We start from the raw sequence: 24,220 nt of genomic DNA on the forward strand, positions 1-24,220 counted from the left end.
GTTACCAACCGCCCCCTCCAGGTATGTACAGTAATGTCAGTGGAAGGCGAAATCCAGTTCCAGCTCCACGAAATGACCTTCTGTAGTAGGATTTGCCTTAATTATACTAAACACCGAAGCTGTCAACAGTCCTCCTGCCTTGCGAGCGACTGAATGCTGTGTATGCTAGAACACAGATGAAGAATTCTTCTCGCAAAAGAACCCTGTAAATTTTTGGCTGTGCTGCCTTTTTTTGGTCAAATTTTGAAGTATTTCTATGCTAATAGCACGATATGGGGGTTAAATTATTGCACGGTTCATGCCAGAAAATGACTGCACCCCCCTTTAAATGCAGATGAAGATTACAATAGTTTTAATTAATATTGTCGGTGAAGATCTTTCATGTTTCATGCTTAAAAATTAACAGCTTGTGCAAGTTTCCACGTATTCAATTCTTAAAGGAAGTAAGGTTTTATTAACCAACCATTACAATCTTTTAATGCTCGCCAGGTAAACAGCGTAAATGCTTGTGTTTTGGAAACTTGTATGTGGTAGGGGGTGTCATTCTAGATGTCAAAATAGCACTTTGTGTGGATAATTTACACTGTGCTGCCTCTGCAGAGAGCATAAGTTTACTCCTTATGCTAATGTTAAGTGCTCTATTGATAAGGGGAAGCCTTTTTTCACCATTTTTTTTTAACCATGTTTGAGTGCAGAAAAAAAGAAATGCCAAAAAGAAGCAAAATTGTTCTCCTCAGGCCTGATGAGTCTAGGATCTTCCAATCCACCTCTTTCTTTTTCTTCCTTTTTTCCTTGTTCTTTTCCATCCTTTTGATACATATTTCTATTTTCTCATAAGAGTATTGTGAGTGTTATGGATATGCTCAGGTAACAGGGATTGAAAAAATACACTTTTGTGTCAGAATCATCTTCTTCTTTTTCTGCGAACTTTCGTTGTTAATTTTCAACTTCACAGAAAACCTTTTTTCATGTTCTTAAAATCTTCTTATTTTACTGCATCATGTTGCCTTTTCATTTCAGTCTAAACAGATCATAAAATAATTGAATATAATTTAAACCTGTGATCCAGAAAAGACATTAGCCGCATACTTCAATTTCCACTGCCTTTGCTTCATAGCTATAGTAATGAATATGTAAAAGATCTTCTTCTGAGGGAGAATTTACCCACCTGCTGAATGTCCTTGCATCTCATAATGTATTTAAGGAGGAAACAGAAGTTAATCAAAAAAAAAAATTAAAAAAACAGATGTGTAAATATCAAATGTGTATATATGTGAAGGCTCTGTTAGGTTTGTACAAATGGCAATATTGATCTGTATGGTCTTTGTTAGGTCGTCCATTTATGATCATGAATGATAAGTTGTGTATTTCAATTGTACAGATTTCTTGCTTTAGAGTCTTTCAGTTAGGAAGACATTTTTGACTCCAAACAATTCTTACTCTTGTCTACCAAATGTTACAGTAAAGGAATAGATTAACATACTATGAATAATCATGTCTATGGAAGGGAGCCATTTCATTGGCTGTCAGTATTTATGTGTAGAGATATACTTTGGACTTCCTTGCTACATTGTCTTTACACTCCAGTCGGACCCCAAGAGATGTTGTCTTATTATCTTCTTTATGGTTGTACTGGCTACATGTGGAATCAACTCTGAGAGAAAGATAGTGAAGAATTGTTGAGCTTGCTCGAGAGAGTCCTTTACATTTTGTTTGGCCAAGCTATCTATTATGCTTAATGTAAGTAAGTATTACAAGATTTATTAGCTTCCAAGATAAGAGTGCTGAATTGTTTAAAAGATGTTGTCTTTAGTACTGCTTTTAGGCATTCAACTTACTTAAAGTGAAACCTACAGGAAGTCACATTGTTGCTATATTTTTTTTTTTTTTTTTTTTCTTTTGGTGCTTTCTCTGAATGTATTGAGTAGAAAATCAAATTGAAAGGAGACCTTTCCTAAGAGATGATATTGTGTTTATCAAGTGTCATGTAGTGTGTGAATAACACCAATGAAAGATCAAAATTAATTATTAGATATGCTACAATTTTAATACTGATGTTTAGTAGAGCCACCAACAACTCCTACCAAATTTTGGAACACTCATCGTTGACTTAAATGTCACAAACTCTTTCCTGTAAATCTTACTGGCAAAGACAGTTTCCTCCAGGTAGGAGTCTGACATATTTTGAAATTCGTCTGTACCAGTGTTCTTATTAAGAATCGACAGGGGCACAAAGCGATAGTTTTAGGATGAACATAAGAAATTGCTTTGAATTTCATCGCAAAGGTATTGGCTTTCAAGCGTGGGACTAATCCAATTCGAAAAGTTGTGAAAGATCACAAAGGTTTATTTTTTTTGGTTATTAAATGTGACAGCAAACACTCGTAGAAACAGAAAAGCGCCATGTATCGCTTTTCATTCCACCCTTTTAATTTTAGCATATTCTCAGACGGCAAATCATTAAGCAGAAATTCTATGGTACTAATGATTATGATGGGCACGTGCCTCATCTTTTCTAGATAGGCACGGCAGTTGTTGCGATTGCCAAAAACAGGTGATTTGAAGAGCAATCATGACCGGTTGTCTCTGACAGGAAATTGCACTTCGCCTGTATGTTAATGCAATCCCCAATTCGATATGTGGCTGTTATGAGCAATTCCTGTTAGAATGTTGTCGTTCATTTCAAGAAAACACAATGGGTACCGATGCAGTATTACATTTCGTTTTGAAAACCAAGATTTCATTGCCCTGGAGACTGTAGGTTTTTAGTTTCCTAAAGAATTGTCAGGAAGGTTATAGTAAAAATAAGTCTGATGACAAAAAAAAAGATTGTGCAATGCAAGAAGGAAATCAGAAAGGAATGCGAGTTCGAATCGTAATATCCTACAGGTAATTAATTAGTTTGAATTTTTCGCACTATTGAACCTGTTAATCTTTAATTTGTTCTTATGCAAATGATTGTTTATATACCTTGTTTTTCGGAAGAATTAATATTCTATATATTTAAATATCTATCTATGCTTTCCATGCCAAGAATTTTTCCGCTTTTTTCTTTCTTTTCTCATTTCTGTTTGGTGTATTACGTTTAATCAGAAATGTATCCAACATGGCCAGAAAAACTGGTCTGTTATTATGATTTGCATGAAGTAGTCGTTTATTTACAAATTTGAGTCTGACACATACCAACAGGATGCACAGATTTTAAATGTTAATATTATAATCCATAATATAGTATCATTAAATATCTGACTAATGACAAGATTTGACCCAAAACTGCATAAGGTTCAAACACCTAACCCCAACTGACAACAAATATTAAGTACAGCTAAGAAGTCCTTTGGGATCCACTTAACTTGGTTCACCTGTGAATTTAGTGTCATCAAGTTTCTCACTTCAATTTTACCTTTCATATGTAAGGTTCTTTATGGAGGGAGGCACCACATCGCTTTGCCTTGTGAACATTCCATAACTGTTGGGTCAACGTTTTACAGCTTCTACTCCCCTACGATCCCTCTACCCATCCTTCAGAACCATCGATTTGTGCCTGATATTTATATTATTTGTAGAGTCCCACCCCCCCCCCCAAAAAAATCAATCCACGTAAAGAATTACCACGTCTAAGTGATCCCAAAAGCAGTTCTTTACTATTGGGAAGGCATATCCAAGAACTTGTAACTACTGCATGCTAGGAACAAATTGGTTCTTTGCTAAGGTAGATTATATGAAAATGTTTTTTAACAGTCTCCTACAGGGTTAGTTGGGGGGGGGGGTGTGTCGAGCAAGTGATAGTACGATCTCACTCCGTGGGATTTTCTATAAGAAAATGAAAGGGGCATTAGAAGCAAAAGTTTAAGTCTTGTCACCATAGTGGGCTTTCAAATTTTATCTCAAGTTGGCAAAATAAGAGAATTAATATTTACGGGGAACTTGGTGTAATTAATCGTTAAGCAAAATATCAACCTTAACCAAATTTACCAAAGATATATATTGTTTTTGGAGGGAAGGGATTATTCTATAGACTAACCTTAAACTCATTTATACTTTTTTCCATGTAAGGTTTCCCCTGTATACTCCTCTTTTCAATGTACATAAACTAAAAAGTGGTCAATGATATCATAAGGCTACTCAGCCATTTGGTTGAGATCATGAATCTGAATGGATCAGTCGGACAGCGTCATTACTGTGATCGATCGCAAGCAAGAGGTCAAGTGGATACATATTTGGGGTGGGGGATTGGGTGGGGGCTGAGTTCAGGATGATGGGGTTGTTTTATATATGGGGCCAGTGGTTAAGTAGATACCAATTTATAGATAAAGGTTAAACAACACTATATATCATCTTGCATGGGGGGGGGGGGGATTTTCATAACAACAGTTTGAAATTTGAAAAAAAAAATCACCTTACTCTTTGTTTTTTTTCCAGCTTGTTGTCGTTTTAATTTTGGGGGTTTCGGTTCATATTCTGGTTTCATTTTCCATAAAGAATTTCTATTGTACATTTGGTTTATATAAGTGTATATGAGTGTGTATAATATATCATTGTAAATTACATTTGTGTGTTGTTAATTTCAATTCAAATGTTGCTATTAACCTGCTGCCTTTACCGGGACTGTATTTCCTAATACAACAGAATAGTAACCTTCACTCTATAGGTTAAATCTTCTTTATGGTAGTTAGATTTGCAGATCAAAGGATTTGTTGATCTCATCGAAAAGCTAAACGCATATCACGTCTTGTATCTATTCGTCTGCACGAAGGTGCTCTGATCAAATCACATGAACGAAAAGTTTCCGCTGCTACGCAGACTCAAGTTTCTTGTAGGCCGTAGTTATCTGTAACTAGATGAGAACTTATTTAAAGCGAGAGTTACAGGAAAAGATAAAACCATGCAGCTTCCTGCGTGTCAATTTATTTTGAAATCAACTCTCTGGACAAATAGTACAAACAAACTTAAGCATATCCTTCGTTAGTAGCTATAAAACTGTCTCTACCATCATTTGATTATTGTTCTACAATCAAAAAGGTGAAAGATGAGAAAGGCTATATACCATTTGGGCCGATATAATCATCATAAGGTCATCAGTGTTAGATAAATTATAGCAAGCTAAAATTTCTTCCGACCCATCATATTATTGCTAGATATCTACGTTTGATGGGGCAATGTCTTGGTGAGGTGAAGGCCTCTTTAATGAGGATGGCAGTAAAGGGCTTGGTGAAGTTTATATACAATTGTCCATTACTTGGATTTCTATTATATTTGGATGCAATGTTGGTGAACATTAACGGTATTTGTTCTCACAAAGGTAGAATGTTCTAACTTAACTTTGTGGAGCATGTACTTCTTTATTTATCTTTGTACGGGTTAAGTTGGCAGTGGTAGTCGCAGTGAGTTATTAGTAAAGGTATTTCCTCCTTAAAAGTTTATTTTTGTATGCCAGTGATGTATGGTGAGAATTATTTTTCATTATATTGCAGGAAAAAATATCAACTGCTACTGAAATATTTTTTTTTAATCCGACAGGAATGGGGGGGGGGGGGTGTAACGGGTGTTTGGTAAGAAAGACATCGAAATTGCAAGACACAGACGAATTCAGATACATTGCTAAAACAGTTAGAATTGCTTACATTTTGACCCCGGTCAGTCCATTTGATGGGTGAAATGTTAGTTTTGTCAAGAGTATGGGATGAAGGCCGGACGTTCAAAGCAGTGCTGGATGTATTTTTTGTTCAATTTAGCAAAATTACAAATCGATTGTATAAATATAATATATATTATAAATAATAATTTTAAGTGACTCGAAGCCGCACGCATTCAATTTTTCGACTGTTAAAGAAAAATCATGGTTTAATTACTGAACGCATTGTTCACCTCAATTTCCAAATCTTCCATAATTCCAAACTTACCTTTTCTACCTATTTTAATACTTCACTTATGCACTCAGCTATCCACCGGAAGGACTACTTGGCGTCAAATCGTTCTTTCTTTGCCTTTCGAAATTATTGTAAGATCTACTTTTAATGTTAAACAATGCCTATGTGATGTTATAGCATGAATATTAATTTGTTCTCGGCAATGTACCATAGAATTGCAAAATATACGCAACATTAAATTAATTGCAATATCACTGTCATCTTTTCATTGGGAGGAGATTGGTATATGTCCCCCTCCCCTTGAACACTTATATTTGAAAGAGAAAAAGACATGCTCGCCATTCCAAGGATTCTTTATTGTATTCCACGAAAGGGTGCATAAGCCTGCATTCGTGCAAACTGTTGAAAAGACAGTTGTTTGATATCATAAACCACAAAGGGCATTTGTGGTAATAAACTTTTACACCACACTGCAGGCTTTATTCAACGATGGTTCTGAACACAGCTTTAGTAAACACGACTACATTCCTTGTTCATCGTCAGATTACCATAAATGTATAAAGTTGGTTATATTATTTATTAAACAGAAGCTTCGATGGATTGATCTGTCGGCTACCGACCACTTTTTTATAACCCTTGAAGGAGGAAATAAAAGCAATAGTGTACCATGCATATAGACGGATCGGGTGTTTCGACGTGACCTGGCGCTTTTTGAGGCATATTTAGGCCATAAACAGGTCTATAATTACTGTAGGTCTGCACGCAATTTTGTGCTGATAACTGCTTTGTGTGTCTTCAAAATATGGGGCTTACTAGTTTGATTATTGTGTCTGTTGTACCTTACCTGGTTTCCTTTATCCCAAACAGTCGAACACGTATCGTCGGGAATACTGTTCAAGTGAATTTAAATTCACCTGCATTTTGGTGTTAGTAAATTTGAATTCTTCAATTGCCTTGTGCCAAATGGCAATCTTTTTTGTTTTGTGATCATTGATTTTGTAGTAGTAAGGGTGAAGAATTATAACTACGTTGATTTCAATTTCTCCCAATCTATACCAGATATAAATATCCCAGAAGTATTTGTGCCTGCTGCTCAAAACAAGTATAGGCAAACCATGCAATTCCAGGTCACATCCGAAAGATTGTTATTATGCATCATTAGAGGCACATCATCATCCACCCCATCAGATCCTTCAGAAAGGTTGATCATTGCCTAAATGAAGTGCCGCAAGGCAAACCAATACCATACGGGTCATACACCGAATGGGCGTGTGACAGTGTGCCAAAGCAATTTCACCATAGTGGTCATATCGCCAACCTTCCAGATGAGATCTGCAACTGTCAATCCTCTGAACATTTGAACGCTACAAAAATGAAGAAATGGTTTGGTAGTCCTATTTACGTAGGCTTCAATCAAAGAAGACAATATTCCCACCCCCCAAAAAATTATAAGCGCCTCTGCTGATAAACTTTACAAAATGACAACAAATTTGGATGCAGGAGGCAGCAAGGTCATGTCACTTGAGTGGCTGAATTGTAATCCAATGATCCATCTTAATAAATTGACAAATTGTAACAATGGCGACACGCTTGCCAAATGTCACTATATCAAAATGTTCCATCCTTATAGGAGGTTTACACTGGGTTTGTCCTGATAGCTATAACACTGTCATATGATCCCCATTCAAATGAATTGAAGCCAATTTTTTCTAAAGACCAATAGTATTGTAGGAAATCAGGGTATAATCCAGCTTTCTGGGGGTTCTTTTTCAGGATGATGAAGTTATTACTGTGCATCACTTTACTGCTGGCCTCATTGACTATTTCCAGTACGAGTGCACGCGGAATATCTCTAGATGTTGATGGAAATCATGTCTGCACGAGAACAGAGAGGTATTTTTATATTTTGTAGCTTTATGTCGATGTTTGTATTAAATTTGCCTCGAGGGTGAACTAACTGTGCAACCAAGAAACCTCAGAAGGTTGCGGTGTAGCACACTTGCTACACGCCAAAAACGCTTATAAATATTACACTCCAAAAAAGATGGGCAAATATCTTACCAAACACTGGCTGCGTATGTATTCCAACCAAATTTGGGAAAGTTTTGCTACAAAACAAAACAGATTAAGACCGTTTAACTACTTTAATTGCCAAAAAGTGATAAATTAGTCACAATTGTCTCCATTTTCTCTTCTACGCATTCGTACAATTGGGTCCTTGCGAGTTGATATATGAAGTCCTGTTGATATATGAAGTAAATCGCAGATGTAGTAGTCTGAGTAGAACTGGCATCTTGCCGATTATAATGCCAACGGTAATGCTCCTGAAACTGCTATTTATTTACGCATCGAACACGGTATACCACACGTATATTATAACATTAAGTCACTAATAACCATTACAGTAATCACCATCTCTATTGGTTAGGGCTGTGTGGAGTTTATTCTCTCCAATATAAGTTCCTTCAATACTATTAGGTAAACAAATTGAAAGCCAACTGGGATATCTATCTTGTGACTAAAGTTTCATTTGTGGAAATGTAAAATGTTCTGATCCATTAGCATGTGAGATAGTTATTGGGATTGATAAGTGACTGGAATAATATTTACCTTACAGTAGTAAGTTCTGTACTTAGTATTCTCGATTTTCTGTGATAGAAACTATCAAATAAAATTGTGGCAATTAATGGCCTCCGCACGTAGTCAGTTTAGTATCTATGCTCTACTCTCAACTTTTACGGTATTTTTAAAGATTCTTTCCTGAGAGCAAAGCAATCAAAGGACTGTATTCTGCCTGTTGCTATGGTATGTTATTGTATGATCAACTTTATATCCAACAAAGACATTACATGCTTGCAGATAAAGAAAAACCAAAGGTAGAAAAATAAGCACAATGAAACATAAAATCATAAAAACACTACAACACTAAAGACGATCTAACAAAGAAAAGCATGTACGCATTCCACACAGACAAGACATTGCCAAGTTGCAAAAAAACCCAAAGAAGGTGTAAAAATGGCAAGAAGAATGATTAACGATAAAAAGAAGAGTTAAAAGTACGAACGGCGTGCCCCAGAAAAGACGAAGGGTTGCGATTCGTGTTTGTTCGCATTCTACCGCTGTGTGGAATGATACAATTACTCATGTTGTGATATAGGGTGTGGCTAACATCCTTTAACACTAAATTTGCCCACTTTTATAGACTTGGTCCACCGTAGGTAAACATTTCCCAATAACCCGACCGGCCCGCTTGATAATATCATCTGCCACTCTCTTAAATGTCTTATTTGTATTACCAACCCATGATGTCATAAATATAAGACCAGACACAACCAATATTGGAATGATAAAATATAAATGAAATGTCCTGATTTATGTTAATAAGAGCATAGCCTACGCAAACAAAATACATACGGGGTATCATACGTTTAGTTATATACTAGACGTGTACATCCCACCTAAGATGGTCATCAAACATTACTCCCTTTTACTTTGTACCCATTAACTCTATCCACAGCATATCCTTAATAACAAGTGGTTCAGACACCTTCCCATTTACCTCCCGGAAGTCAAAATCAATCTCTTTGTCATACTAACAGTTTAATTCGAGGTAATTTCTATCACAGATATAAAATAAATCAGTAATTTTGCTTACGATAGCTTCTATCAACATCTTTTCTAATCAAAAAAGTTAGAGCAGAGAATTCAGCAAACTTCATTTTAAGTAGTAGATCAGTCAAAATATGAGGTTGTATAGTATTGAATGCAGATGAGGAATACAAAAAAAAAACCTGCGGGCTGAGACAGTACCAGATCTAGAATCTTCAAGATGAGAATACAGTTTTCCCAGTGTGAACACATAATCATATGTTTGAAAATGGAGATCATCCATGAGATTAACAGTTAGCTTCTTCAAATAGTGTAAAATAAATCGTTCACATAATATCACTCCGACGGAAGTGAGGGCAACTGGACGAAGATTGTTCACGCTAGTTATGCATGATATTTTAGGTACCGGAATAATACAGGATTGCTTCAAAATATGAGGAATGGATTGAGTTTTGAAGCCCAAATTAACAATGAAAGGTAAAATACTTGATCATGGACGTGATCATTTAAGTGTTTTAAGACACACTGTGAGTTCGTCAGTCAACTTCTTTCCTGAAATCTTGACAGTCAAATTGATTATAGAACGAGTTAAAGCTGATTATAGCATAAAACGGGGAAGAATATTGTAAAGGACAGTGTTTTAGGCTATTGTTAGCATAACCGCTAAACATATGCATACCGCTCCAGACACTGTTAATATTACATGTAGTGAAACGTTTTTCGATTTTCCTTTTAGAAACATCCTTATCACGTTTAATCACAACATTTATTTCCTTCTGATCAATTTTAGTTCTTTGTTCCCTTTCTTGAATACCTCTTCTTTCTATTGATGAAATGTTTTACTTCGTTAGTGACCCAGGGTTTGCTGTGTGGATAATAACATTTGACCTTTTTGAAAGAATGATAGCGTTCTCACAAAATGCAATGTAAGAACTAACAGTATAAGTCAATTCGTTCATTTATTAAGCAAATGAAGTGCAAAATAAATGTACAGTGGTCATAATTTTTAAGCAATCGTGTGCTTCTTTGTCATGCGTGGCACTCTACTTTGTTAAAAGGTTCTTTGTCTTTATAGGGCTAGAATTATATAGACCTTATGTGGCCTCCGTATTATTTTATGGCCGGACTTAACTATTGCCCCTTACATTACAGTTCCAACATAAAGAAAGCCATACAAGTCTATGGAAACTACATATTGAGAGGTTCCTATTTTGCTATGAGTTTAATGTAACGGTAGATTAACCATGCATATATACTGAGGTTACAACGCCCCTTTCTACTTACTTGCCCCTGTTCCTTACATTTCCCCCCTCCCCTTTCCATTCCTAAAAGATTAAATAAACGGAATAATTTGTTTCATTCCAATATTACCAGTATTTATACTTTTAATATTAACAGCTACCAGATTACGGTCTCAACTTCATTCGCTGAATCTTATAATGTAAACTATTACACTAGATGTTGGGATCTCTGGGACTGGTTCAAGTGCACCAAGACAAGGTATGATATCATTACAGGATTGTTTGCAGAAATTACGAAAAGCCATTCCACATATAGAAGACTACACACACACACACTTACACAAACATAAACAAATATATATATATATATATATATATATATATATATATATATATATATATATATATATATATATGTATATATATATATATACATATATATATATGTATATATATATGTATATATATATATGTATATATATATATATGTATATATATATGTATATATATATGTATATATATATATGTATATATATATATATATATATATATATATATATATATATATATATATATATATATATATATATATACGGTACATTGGTGCCAAATAACTAACAGTATCTAAGGATGTAAAAACATCTTAGTGAACGGGGAACGACTACGCCTACATTCACTGATTAACACGTACATTCGATCTATGGTAGAAAGCAAATTTCGCAATTTTTTAATAATTGATATAATTGATAACATTAGTGTGACAATCAATTTCTATCTTGGCAGACGTTCCCCGATAAACGCATACCTTCCTATTTGGTTTTCATTTCATGTTGTTATCAAATCAATTGAGTCATATACCTAAACAAAGGTTACACTTTATTGACAGATCGAGTAAAAGTCCATTTTCGTCAAGCGTTCCTTTCTCAAGGAAATGTCAATAACTCCATTTCGCTTATTTCGCAAGTTTATTCGCCCAATCACTGTTTTTCTCAGTGGAAATAATTGCCTGGCAACTGAGATAATAATGCACGAAGATACTCCAACAGTTTGTTATTTTAAGAAATTCCATCTCAAAAACCAAATAAACTGCGATATTCTAATATTTTCAAACTCCTTATAATCGAAAGGTTTCAAGGATCAACACAAAAGTTTATAGTATATACCATATCAGGGATATTTGAGTTATTTTGCCCTTACCAGGTTACAATACAGAACAAAATACAGAGAAGAACTCAGAACTCGGTACAGATCTGTGAGAGAATGCTGTGACAATTACCTGTATGTAGCATCTGAGAATATGTGTTATCGTAAGTAATCAGATGAAAAAATAGCACTAAAATGTAGCCATTAACTCTATTCATTGCTATTTATTAAATGTTGACCTTACATCATTTTGTGTGAACATTTTTTTAGTGAACATTTTTTTAGCCACAAGTAGATTCATTCGAAGGAGGAATGTAACTGTTTAAGTTAAATACCCTTCCGAATGTTTTAAGTTGATCATCTTCATCCCCGTACCTCCCATCTAAATATAACTGTTGGTAATAATATTAGAAACTTCATTGTGCGATGATAATTTTCATAAAAGTATAACAAACAATCGGAGATTTTAATATATAATTTTTGTTTTAGTTCAATACATATTTTCGTTGACATCCTTCAATTATCCCCTGATTGATATACATCTTACAGCTGAATGTACGCAAAGTTGCCAACACGGTGATTGCATTAGACCTGACGTTTGTGAATGCCTTCCTGGTTTTCGTGGTGATAGTTGTGACAGCAGTAAGTAAAGTGTAACGTTATGGCACCTTAACAACCTTTGCAAAAGTTCAGAACCTTTGGTTAATGTAGACATATATTACATTGACTGTAAGGCAGTCAAACGGTGACGGACTCATTAAATCTAACAAAATCTAACAAAATATAATTAAATTTGATTTATGAGAAGAAAGGAAATAGGTGTAGTGGTATTGTTAATTGTTTCTCACTAAATGAGAATTGAGAAACACAGTTTAAAACTTAGCTTCAATCGAAAAGAGCATCCTCGGTAGTGCGACATCATTTTACTGTCTCCACAGAGAAGTGTCCCCACAAAGAAGTGTCCCTTCAGGGAAGTGTCCATTGATACGTTGTATTATGTCTGTTTTAAGTTACTTATCAATTCGTCACTTCCTCCAAAATGATAATATTACGATTTACTTGGCGTTCTGGAGGTCACAGAAGAATTGTTTTGTTGAATCTTTACAAATCAGGCACAATGTAACATAAGCGATGGCATTTAGACTATTGTATGATGGGGGCCGAAACAGAAATGGAGCAGAATATTTGAAAAAAATGTTTACACCGGGCATTTATGGTTCTTGTGACTACTCCGTTTTTAAGTAGTTACTTTCTTTTCCAGCCATTAGTTGGTGGGGCATCATAAGATGTAAATAAAATAGACACATTGCACTTAGATACCATCGACACACGAGTTGATTTCATTCCAATGGCATAGCAATCCAGAAAGCAACAGGGAAAGGATTTTCTACACTTAGCTTACTGCTATGTTCGCACGATACACAGTTTTAATGTTATGAAGGCTGGGGTTAGCGGGTAATGGTCTTAGAAGTGGTAACAGTTACGGAGGGGTACTGAATGCATCAATGAAATTCAATGCAAATAGAAAGAAATATTGATGCGTTGACCATCTATAACATCACAAATTGTTGTGTAATGAATCTATCCGAACATAGCACAACAAACATCAAAAACAAAAGTTTATATCTCATCAAAGGAGCAAGCTATCAAGACGTGCGTTGAACCAATAAGTGTCTTTTTACTTATGTTATGAAATGGAGATAAAGAGTTGGATATGATGACTTTGATATTCAGATATAAATTTGACTTTTATGCTGTTAGTGGAACAGGCTTTCTTAGTATATTGCCAGAAATGATTAAAGACGTCTGCTAAAAAAATGAATTGAAAGTAACGCTTCATCCTTTCTTGAATAAGTGAAATTAATATGTGAAATGTTTATGTTTTATTTCCCCAACCTTCAGTTTGTACCATGAACAAATGGGGTCCTAATTGTAACAACGACTGCATGTGCTTGAACGGGGCCACGTGTGATCCTACCGATGGTAGTTGTACGTGTGCAGCGGGATATTCAGGTGAGAAAATTAAAACTCATCGACATAATCAAACATGCAACATTTGATTCTTGTCGGAGAGACACTAGTGTGAAGAGGAGCTAATAGGTACAATACTTTGGTCATTAACACAAGTATGAAACTTAACATTTATCTGTATGTCTTGTTCCAAATGGGGATAACCCCTGTCGTCGGGATTACACGCTGTTTTACAATGTTCATATTTAGATAGCCTCTTGAACATTGTACTCATTGTAAACCTGATATAAAATTCCCAATGAAACCCGTCTGGTGTCTGTGCAAACACTCTATATTATCTGTGGATTGGGGAATGGGAACTCACACAATTAATTGGTATTCTGTTCGTCGTACATTCGAGTGCAATTGCTGAGACCTCCTTAAAGTATTTACTTATTGAAAGCCACAGTGGGTTCATCTAATATAACTCTTTTGTAGTTAATTATTATTATTAGCAAAATTTTGCATAATGTTGCTATTGTACAGGATTATGCATGAACGCTTAGAGCCTACTGGGAAGTCATTCATGAAGCAGGTTTCTCTAAGAAACGTTTTCATTTGAACATAAAAACAATATATAACGTGGGATCCACCGCATGGATAGTGTTCTCAATGTTATTAAGATGCAGCATTACAAAACGAGCCAAAAGGTTACAACATGTATAATTATTAGCTACAACTAGTCCAAAACAGATTCTTTTTGTATATATTTTTGTTTAGATTTGATTCTTGACTTTTATTCCCAGGGTCTGATTGTGGGGAAACCTGTTCTTGGAATAAATATGGGCAAGACTGCCTGTTTGATTGTCAGTGTGAGAATGGAGCTGCCTGTGATCCAGTCACCGGTGCCTGTAATTGTACCGCTGGATTCAGAGGTCCCCTGTAAGTGAACATTATGGTTGTTGTTTACTTCTGCCAATGAACTCTAAAGAGAAATTTGGCTTTCATGTACAATATAGCATAACTTTAAAGTTTCATGCTTTGCAAGGCAGGGTTATCACCGAGTGAGCAGTATGAAGAAAAATAACAAACTTCTGCTATGTTATATTTGGAACTTTTTTTGTGCGCAAGTGAGGTTACCATAAGAGCCACATCAGGCATGTTTATGTACACACGGCCTTTAAAGAATATGTAAAGCTGCGCTCTCCATTTTATTTTCACATGTATATTTGAGAGAGTGGGGATGGTAGGGAAGACAAAAATCCACATGTGCCAAGAGAGACACTGTGCGTATACTTGATGGAAAGAAAGTGACTTGCCATAGAAATATTACTACATGCATATCCTCTTCGAATTGTACCACTTACTACAGTATGTATTCTATAACTCGTATAAATGAGATTTTATCTCACAAGTGAAGAGAACTTGGAACGTAGTTCCTTATTGTGGTTTGATGGCAAACAAATATACTGGAATTCTGTTTGTCTATACTCTCTTAATGCATTCACTTTGTTCGTTTATAGCCATTGCTTGCGCTCACCAAATCAATCAATTATACAGCATGTGTTTGTAGTGCTATACAATAACATCATCTGTCACGTTCGATGTTTGCTCAGAATTATGACTTGAGTCATAGTTTTACGATGCTTACTTATTTCGTTGTAAGCGTCTACATAATATTTGCTCACATCTTTTTATCTTGTGTAAAAGTAAGTTGGCCTGACGTTTCGATCCTAGCAGGATCTTCTTCAGAGGCTACATGACAAGTACCCTTATCTTAAGAAACAAACATAATATGGTAATTAAAATAAAAGAAACATAGCTCTTATTCCATCTATGTGTGTTAGCTTTTGGAAGATACAAAAACATCCACTTATTTTCATGTCATTGCTTAATACAGACTAATCCTAAAAGCATTTGCATTACTCATTCTTTATCAACTCTGGTTATGATCTCCTAATATTATAGTAATTTTGGTCTAATCATGTTGTTATGATTTAACGGATAGCGTAACATTGATTCGGTCTCTTAATCTTGGTGATGTGATCATTTTTTACAGATGTGCAGATCCGTGTCCCCCTGGTAGCCATGGCGACAATTGTTCGGGTTTATGTCAGTGTCAAAATGGGCATTGCGAACATATAACCGGGGAATGCAGCTGTTATCCAGGATGGAGGGTAATCTTTGTCGTTATAGTGTTGCTAGAATCATTTATAATTTATGAGAAACAAATTTCCCTTTTCCAGATATACTATTTTGCTATTTCACTTATTAAGGCAACCTCTGATGTTAGGCATCTATTACGATGTATCTTATTCCTGGGTATTTGAAAATAATTATTCAGTTCACAATATGATGCAAATCAAATGCAGTCTGTGTCTTCTCTATGAGATGGGTTCTTGATCACTACTGAAAGTCCTGTCGAGAGGATATTGAAAAGACATATGACTAATTAATAAATGAATACATTAACGCCTGGTCATTGCTAACTTGTAACATCCACTTACCCAATTGCACTACATTGTGCCACATCATCGGCGTGTCCTCTGATGATTTACAGGGTGCAGTCACAAACTGACGCACAGCAACAATACTTACCAGTTACCTCGCAGAATCATATTTATACACCAAAATGAAGAGAGGCAAAGTGCCTTAACACAAGGATATAACGGAATGATCTAGCTAAGACTCTAACTTTAAATAACCTTAAAAAGCCAACTTGGTCAACAACTGACTGTATGTGGGATTTTAGTAGCAGTAATAAGAAAATTTGGATGTAACTTGGCCGTCCTTTGCAAACCGTCTTACATGCGTGAATTCGAATTCATATTCTAGGGTGATGTTTGCTCGCTAACTTGTCATGACGGTTACTACGGGCAGAACTGTTCAAAACGATGCATGTGTTTCAATAATGCTGCATGCGACAACGTTGACGGAATGTGTCTGTGTTCCCCCGGCTTTTCAGGGGCCATGTGTGAGATCCAGTGTATCCCAGGCAGATACGGCAGCAACTGCACAAATTTGTGTCAATGTATGAACGGGGCCGACTGTTCCCCTGTTGACGGCACTTGCACGTAAGATAAAAGAAATGTAGTCAAATTGCGTACTTTTTAATGTGGTATCACTTTTGAAAAACAAAAATAAAGTATGAATGTAATAATAGGACACCATATGGTGTGGGAAATTTGAACCAGTTTTAATTTCTTTTTATGGATGTTTTCAATATACTTGATCCGTTCAGAAATCCCTATTACTATGATCTTACATAATTGCTCTTAGTTGAAAAAAATACAAGGTTTCGTTTTCTGTTAAGTTTCCTTTGTCAATTTGTTTTATTTTCCCCATGAAGATGCCAACCCGGCTGGAAAGGAAGATTTTGTGATCAGAGTGGTAAGGATTTAGTTTTAAAATTGGTTTGTTAAATACGGAATAACATGAAGCAAATGACGTTGATAGATGATATGCCTTTTCATACTCTACTGCATTGCAACCATTTCCTTGACTAAATGTCTGTCGCTTTTTTATAGTGAGTGCTTTGTTATATTGGACTGGAAGCAATTGTCTTAAGAGTATTGCTGAGTAGACAACAATACGTTCATGCCGAAAAGGTGCTTGGCAATTAGTAGGTCAAAATAAACTTTGACCGTAAAAAGGTGTTGCTGTTATTAAATAACTCCTGTGTATCCAGGATGTGCCACAAATACTGTTTTTATTTTTATGACAATTTTAACGACATTCGATATAACAAAACTCATTTAATCCAAATGAATACGTTTTGTTGGTTCAATTCAATAATCACCATGCCTTCTTCCATACCTCACAGTTTGTCCCGACTGGAGACATGGTGCCAGTTGTTCTGAGGACTGTCTATGCAACAAGGCTAACACTGTAGGGTAAGTGAAACAGCCTGCATGATCCAGAACGTTAGGACAGCAAGAAAAAATGAGAACCTGAAGTTAGGACAGCAAGTAATAATGCGATGTTTCACTATTAGGTAGTATGCTGTACAGAATATCAAGAAAGGCGGTACATTATATAACTATAAAAAAGATAATTTCTAATAATAGGTTGGTAATATAGACAATTTGCATGTGTTATTCCCTTGTATCAGATCCTCATCCAGTGAGCATGACTAGTAAAGTTGTTTTTGCAGTCGCCATTAACCCTATTAGGTGTGGATTGGTGCGGTTGTTTTGCATGTGCTCCAACTGCAAGCCCACAGCCTCGGTGGATTTTAATTGCACCTGTACCGATTTTGGGGGGCTCCAAGGGCTATCACAATAACAGAGGGCCTATATACTTACCATGGGGGGGGGGGTGTTGGTCAAAAACATAATACGTGCGCGTACATGTATGAATAGGTTTCATCACGAACTAAACCGAATTTCCGATTGACTTCAAACTTGTTGGGTTCTGCCTGGCATGGGATGTATGTGGTGTCTCTGTTGGTAAGCACGTTATTGGTCAATATTAAAACCATAATCAGAATACTGGGCATTACGAAACCGACCATAACGAAAAAAATACCATACCAATAGACTCTAAGCCCGATGGACTTCAGACGTTGTGAGCATTTGTCTGGGTGTTGGCTGTTGAGTATCCGACATTATAGGTCAAAGGTCAAGGGTCTCTGTAACTGCTTTATAATAAGGAGTGTGTCAAAATGACATTAACGAAACTGGATCTCATGCAGTCTTTCAATTTATACATTATATTGACGTATTTTGACATATTTGATATTTGACATATTGACGTATCCGATTAACGTAAGATATCAACGGTAAATTTTCAATATAGGTCAAAAATAAAACAAACTTACTCCAAAAATGTGCTGCAAACTTCTCAAAACCTAAGCAAATTCATTGCAAGCACCAGTTGGAACAAAGATGGAAGCCGCGTATAGCTTATTGAAATACAACCAAGGTTAATTACATCATGCTTAAACATATATGTTAGCATGCTTTCAGTCAAACCTATCTACCATATACGTTTCATCTCTTGTAAACCAGGAATTAATATTCTGCGCAAAATTACAACATTCATGGTTATCCTGAACAAAGTAGGGTTATTCTGTCGCGAGTATCGTGTCGTACTGCACCACAATATTTTGTTCTCAACATTAAAGAACAATTGCACATAGTATGTACATTTTAAACGTATGCTTATGTACAACGCGTGTGTGCATAGCACAGTAAGTCGCACACAGACTACAATTCTAGTACGGTGTCTTACGGCTAGTTTACAGAAAGGTTTTGGTTGCCATATGTGGCTATTAATTGCAAAAAAAAAATAATTTAAAACAAAGAATCGTCATCCGACGAACACCTTGGAAAACACCTTTAATTTGTATACGTATTGTTCTCTTCGTTTGCAAAGATGTCATGGTTTGGATGGCACATGTTTCTGCAAGAAAGGCTTCCTCGGGATAAACTGCGAGGATATATGTCCTCCGAACTATTATGGCCATGGATGCTATGAAACCTGCAAGTGTGATAATGGTGCGCAGTGTGATCATAAAGATGGCACTTGTACTTGTGCTCCTGGTTGGACAGGCGAATTGTAAGTGAATGGTAAACTTTAGCTTCTTATTCATAGAGAATCTGTCACACAAGAGTATTTGAATTCTCTTATGTATTTGCCATCTTCCTTGATGTAATCCTCTTCCCCACCCTCACTCCATTCCATTGCTAACTTTGTGAACTAATTCTATGAATCATTTGTTTGATTGACGACTATGAGTTGGAGTGTTTGGCCGTTCAGAGAGCAGCATTTCTCATGAAAGACAGCTCATTTTTACTTATTGTCACAACTTAGTATTAAAAGGCTAACTGAAAAAATATAGTTTAGTTGATTCTGTAAGAACACTAAAAGTTACCGATGCTTTTTAGACTCTATGATTTCTCTTTTGTAGTTGTATGGAACGTTGTCCAGAAGGAACATATGGATATGATTGTAACCAGACTTGTCAGTGTCAAAATGGGGGAAGTTGCTACCACATAGATGGCAGATGTTCCTGCACTCCTGGTTATTTTTTTTTTCTGTTTTATTTGCCTCTTACTTCCAACACCAAAGCGGAATTAGTATATGTTTTGGCTACACACCAGTGTACAATACAATTTGAGTTCAGAAAGATTGAAAATCTTATGAATGTTTCCAAGAACAAACTTCCTTCTTGGCTATCATAACAAAACAAATAGTTTAGTTTGTGACCTACATAAGCTTTTAACAAGTGTTAAATTAACTTCATGTGCTGATTTTATGATGTGGTGATATTTTATTAAGTGATTATATGATTACCCTTTTATAAACGATATTAAATAGTTACTATAGTGGTACGTTTTCCAAAGGAAAGAATATTGCTTTCTTTAGTGAAATGAATTTTCAGGCAAAATAAGACGTAAATTTCCAACAAATTGCTACGAATGTACATATCTCTTTTTGATTGCAGAGAGCAATATTATAGCAGTGGCTATTTCCAAACATTCTCCTTTTAGGCGTTTAGAAGACAACACATTAAATGGGACTCCAACTTTTGATAGTTTCGGTGTTCAGTGAAACAGCGATTATTAAATCATTCATGCAATAGCAATACATAATTGGTTCTGAATACCATATGGACAAAAAGTTTGGCGCCATCTTTATGAAATGCGTCATACACATTACTCAATGAGCTGTATATAAACGTAAAACGAATCTATATTTTCTCTTTTGTAGCAGAAGGATTGTAGTTTTAACATATGGTAATAACAGTATACATAAGGCAAATGTTTTTATATTTCCAAGAAGAAAGAGAACGTTTCTTCCTCATCTGAAAGACTCGTTCTCTAATGCTGTCCTTTGAAGCGCTTCCTTTATACCACAATAGTGTTATGAGTAATTGTTTCTATTGTGTATATTGCACGGATAAGGAAGATAACGTAAATCTTTTAGCTGAAGCAATGTTATGCTTTCAAGCGTGTTGTGTAAGAAAATTAATTAGTCAACTATTAAATTATCTATGTACTAATAATATACAATTGAAATAATTTTAAGGTTTGTGTAGGTATTCGGCACCTTGAGGCATAAGCAGATCAGGTGAGAATTCGTAAAAAGTAACTAAAGATAGAACTGCTTTAAAAACTCGTTGGCTCTGTGAAATGAGTTGAAACTTAAATATCTTGCATATTTATCTGCTTGCAGGATGGCAGGGAGTGCATTGTACATATCCATGCCCAGCTGACCGTTTCGGCCAGGGATGTAATGAAACATGCTCATGTGTTAATGCACAGTCATGCGATTCGTACACCGGACGCTGCAAATGTAACATCGGATACACTGGTTTAGATTGTTCAGGAAGCTGTGAGGTAAGTCCTTTAAGAACAGGATTTAAAGGCAGAGTGAATAGGGAGGGCGTATGCTATGGACACCTTTTTGGATAGTTGCGGATATTTTGTGGAACAATGTGTTTTGATTTATGTTACATACATCAATTAAACCTTTGGGCTAATATGTAAAGGTGTAATTACAGGGAGTATTTAAATCAGTTGGTTTCATACACGTTTTGGTCAAATAATTAGTGAAGTGTTTCCATTACAACCTATGAAATGTTTCTTGTTTCAAAACGAATTTAATTTTGCAGATAATTTAGCTAGTCTACACCTGATGAAACTAAAATGTTAAGCCCAAATGTATCATTTGAACAATGGCTACAATATGCACATATGCAATACAAGTATTGGACGCCATTTCTATAGGTCTGTAACATTATTTCTAACAAACATCTAAGAATATCTATATTAACCTCTTGCCCATGTTACCTGGTGGCAAAATATTAAGTTCTAGAGAAAATTGCTCATACTCGAGAAACATTTCTCGCTTGTTCTTGATTTAAGATGAACTCGCTCAAACAGAATCTTGAGTTGATTGTGATAAGTAAATTGATGCTATTCCCATATCAATGCACTCAATAAGCGCAACTATGTTGGTTCCATTCATTTACATCAATATTAATGTAAAATTATCTCGGCAATGTAATGGTGAGAATCTAATCAAATGTATTAATCTTCGCTCATTAACCTTCATTTAGTGAAATATTTGGGAGAGTGCCTTTGCTCGATTAATGCACTTGCCAAGTTTGAAAAAAATTGTGTGGCAGTCCTTCAATAATTCAATCAATCAATATACCGATCGAGGGATATGTCTGCATATTTTTTATGTAGCATGGTACGTTTGGAAGAAACTGTACTCTGCTATGTGATTACTGTGAAGAAGCAACTGAGTGTACTATTGTGGAGGGCAAATGTCAGTGTAAAGATGGGTTCTATGGCCCGCTTTGTAGCAGTCCTTGTAGAAGTGGATTTTGGGGAGACACCTGCCAGGATCAATGTTTCTGTGAGAATGAGGGATCTTGTGATCGTGTAACAGGAGACTGTATATGCCCTCTCGGGTTTATTGGTGTACGATGTGAAGACTGTGAGTTGTCGCAAAATATTTTGTTCATGATTTCATGTCATTAAAATCTTGTTTTTTTTAATACAAATTGACCACTATCACATCATTTTCATAATTAAATGGTAAGTTAACATCGAGACTTGGGACAGTTTATATGCAATCATTTATTGTGTTCTTTCAATTGGAAGTATTTAAACATATAGCAACTATGCGCAAGCATTTCTATGTTCTGGTAGATTGTATTTGTGTAGAGAACTTCTGTACCCAACCATTTATTTGTTCCTATGGGTTTTATGTACCATCACACACTACTGGTCTTAGTTTGCTCTAAAGTAATCATTATTGATGAAGGTGGGTATCTTTCCAACCTAGGGTTAACACTTCACATGGTGAGGGTTCAATTGTAGCTCTTATTGTGAAAAATAAAGCCAAGAAATCATTTAGCTAAACAAAAATATTAACGCCTGAAATAATATAATCTTTGTCGCTAATAAAAGTTGAAAAAAAGAATTAGAGGCTTAATATGAAATGATCATGAATATATCATGTTCAATGGATTCCTCTCGACTTATATTTTGCTGATTAGATTGCCCCAATGGGACTTATGGATACAATTGCCAGTACCAGTGTTCCAACGAATGCCTTTCCAATAACGGAACTTGTGCACCAGAAACAGGAGTTTGTATTTGTCCAACTGGCATGACTGGAGTAAATTGCGATGATGGTTAGTCACTTTTTGCATTCTTTTCTAAGTGAAAGTAATTTTTGGATGAATTTATCGGACATGTGTCCCATTTTTCTATGCTACCAATTCGTTTTAATGCAGATCTCTTTTATTTTAAAAACCTGACAGATTCCTTTGAAATATACATAACGTTTGTTTGCCCGTGAGTCAAAGTCACTTTGAAAGTGCTTATTGGCTAAATTAATTTGGCAAATGTCGACGGTTAAGAAAGAATTAAAATGTAAAAAATGTGTAAGTTACTCACTAATTTTTGTATCGCTAGGCATAACACCTATGAAAGCGTCTAAGTGCGACATAGTGCAGTTATTTGAATCGAGGTCGGTTTGTTTTTAGTAAGTTGTCGTATGCAAAGTAGCAATCGAAGTGCAATATCCTGCTTCAATAGGTCATAAGTGTAACTCCAAAATATGTCAGAAGTAGAAAAAGTTAATATATGATAATGGTCAAACAAGCTCAGTTCAACGCAATTATTTAACTGACTCTTTTAAAACACTTTTCTGTAGCTAAGAGATTCACATCACCTATACGAGCACAGCTTTCATCATACTAAATTTCTAGCTTAGCACTGTGGATCTGTAAAAAAGTGAACGATATAGATCTATTCAACATTAAAATTGTCATTCGGTCATATGTTTGCTACTGTTTCTTACTCGTTTGGTCTCCATCATAGTTTATCCTTCCGTTCACCAAAAAACACAATTTTGTTGCCGGGCTTTTCTTTTCTTTTCTTTTTTTACGATCTCAAAATCTGTCAATATAATGTCAACTGAGCACAATAAAATAATTCAATTTGCTATCATTCGTTTTAACTGTTGGGATTTGACTTCTGATTATAGCTACTTTTGTTAGGTTCTTACGTTTGTCCTTCTCAATCCTTTCCTGCTATTATTTTGTGTTGTCCTACTAGGTTTATATTTTCAATCCCGCATTAATCCTACGTCTTCCACAAGGGTGTGTAGAACAACCTGTATACATATCAATACATATAAGACGAATGACGTATAGATGTGTATGTGGCAGCCTAATTGCTACATACTAACTACACACTCAGTAAATGTTTCTGAGGCTACATTTCATAGGCATGTGGCTTTAACTTCTTTGATTTGCAGCCAATTTTTAGTGTCCTTTCTGTTAATCAGTTTGTTTGGCTTAATGATAACATCTACATTACAATACCATTTGACTTAGTTTTCTAGAAGGTCAGTCTATAAGAAAATCGGTCGAATACTACC

General features: G+C 35.5%; 2 protein-coding genes across 3 annotated transcripts in view; both read left to right on the forward strand.

Moving 5' to 3' along the window:
* LOC139966187 (uncharacterized) overlaps positions 1–6,113 on the forward strand; it is a 63,121-nt gene extending 57,008 nt beyond the window's left edge. For both annotated transcript variants that reach the window (XM_071968965.1, XM_071968966.1), the window contains one exon: positions 1–6,113. In XM_071968965.1, coding sequence (XP_071825066.1) covers positions 1–86 — 86 coding nt within the window. In that variant the 3' untranslated portion in view covers positions 87–6,113.
* Positions 1,606–24,220, forward strand: part of LOC139966190 (uncharacterized) — a 27,785-nt gene continuing 5,170 nt past the window's right edge. Inside the window, exons 1-16 of the mRNA XM_071968974.1 lie at positions 1,606–1,744; positions 7,644–7,763; positions 10,878–10,979; positions 11,921–12,027; positions 12,413–12,505; positions 13,766–13,876; positions 14,620–14,755; positions 15,873–15,990; positions 16,649–16,887; positions 17,163–17,203; positions 17,637–17,706; positions 19,190–19,372; positions 19,725–19,837; positions 20,993–21,156; positions 22,012–22,264; positions 22,830–22,967. Coding sequence (XP_071825075.1) covers positions 7,645–7,763; positions 10,878–10,979; positions 11,921–12,027; positions 12,413–12,505; positions 13,766–13,876; positions 14,620–14,755; positions 15,873–15,990; positions 16,649–16,887; positions 17,163–17,203; positions 17,637–17,706; positions 19,190–19,372; positions 19,725–19,837; positions 20,993–21,156; positions 22,012–22,264; positions 22,830–22,967 — 1,987 coding nt within the window. The 5' untranslated portion in view covers positions 1,606–1,744; position 7,644. The remainder of the gene's footprint in view (positions 1,745–7,643; positions 7,764–10,877; positions 10,980–11,920; positions 12,028–12,412; positions 12,506–13,765; positions 13,877–14,619; positions 14,756–15,872; positions 15,991–16,648; positions 16,888–17,162; positions 17,204–17,636; positions 17,707–19,189; positions 19,373–19,724; positions 19,838–20,992; positions 21,157–22,011; positions 22,265–22,829; positions 22,968–24,220) is intronic.

This window comes from Apostichopus japonicus, chromosome 4 (assembly GCF_037975245.1).
Source record: "Apostichopus japonicus isolate 1M-3 chromosome 4, ASM3797524v1, whole genome shotgun sequence".
Classification (NCBI taxonomy): domain Eukaryota; kingdom Metazoa; phylum Echinodermata; class Holothuroidea; order Aspidochirotida; family Stichopodidae; genus Apostichopus; species Apostichopus japonicus.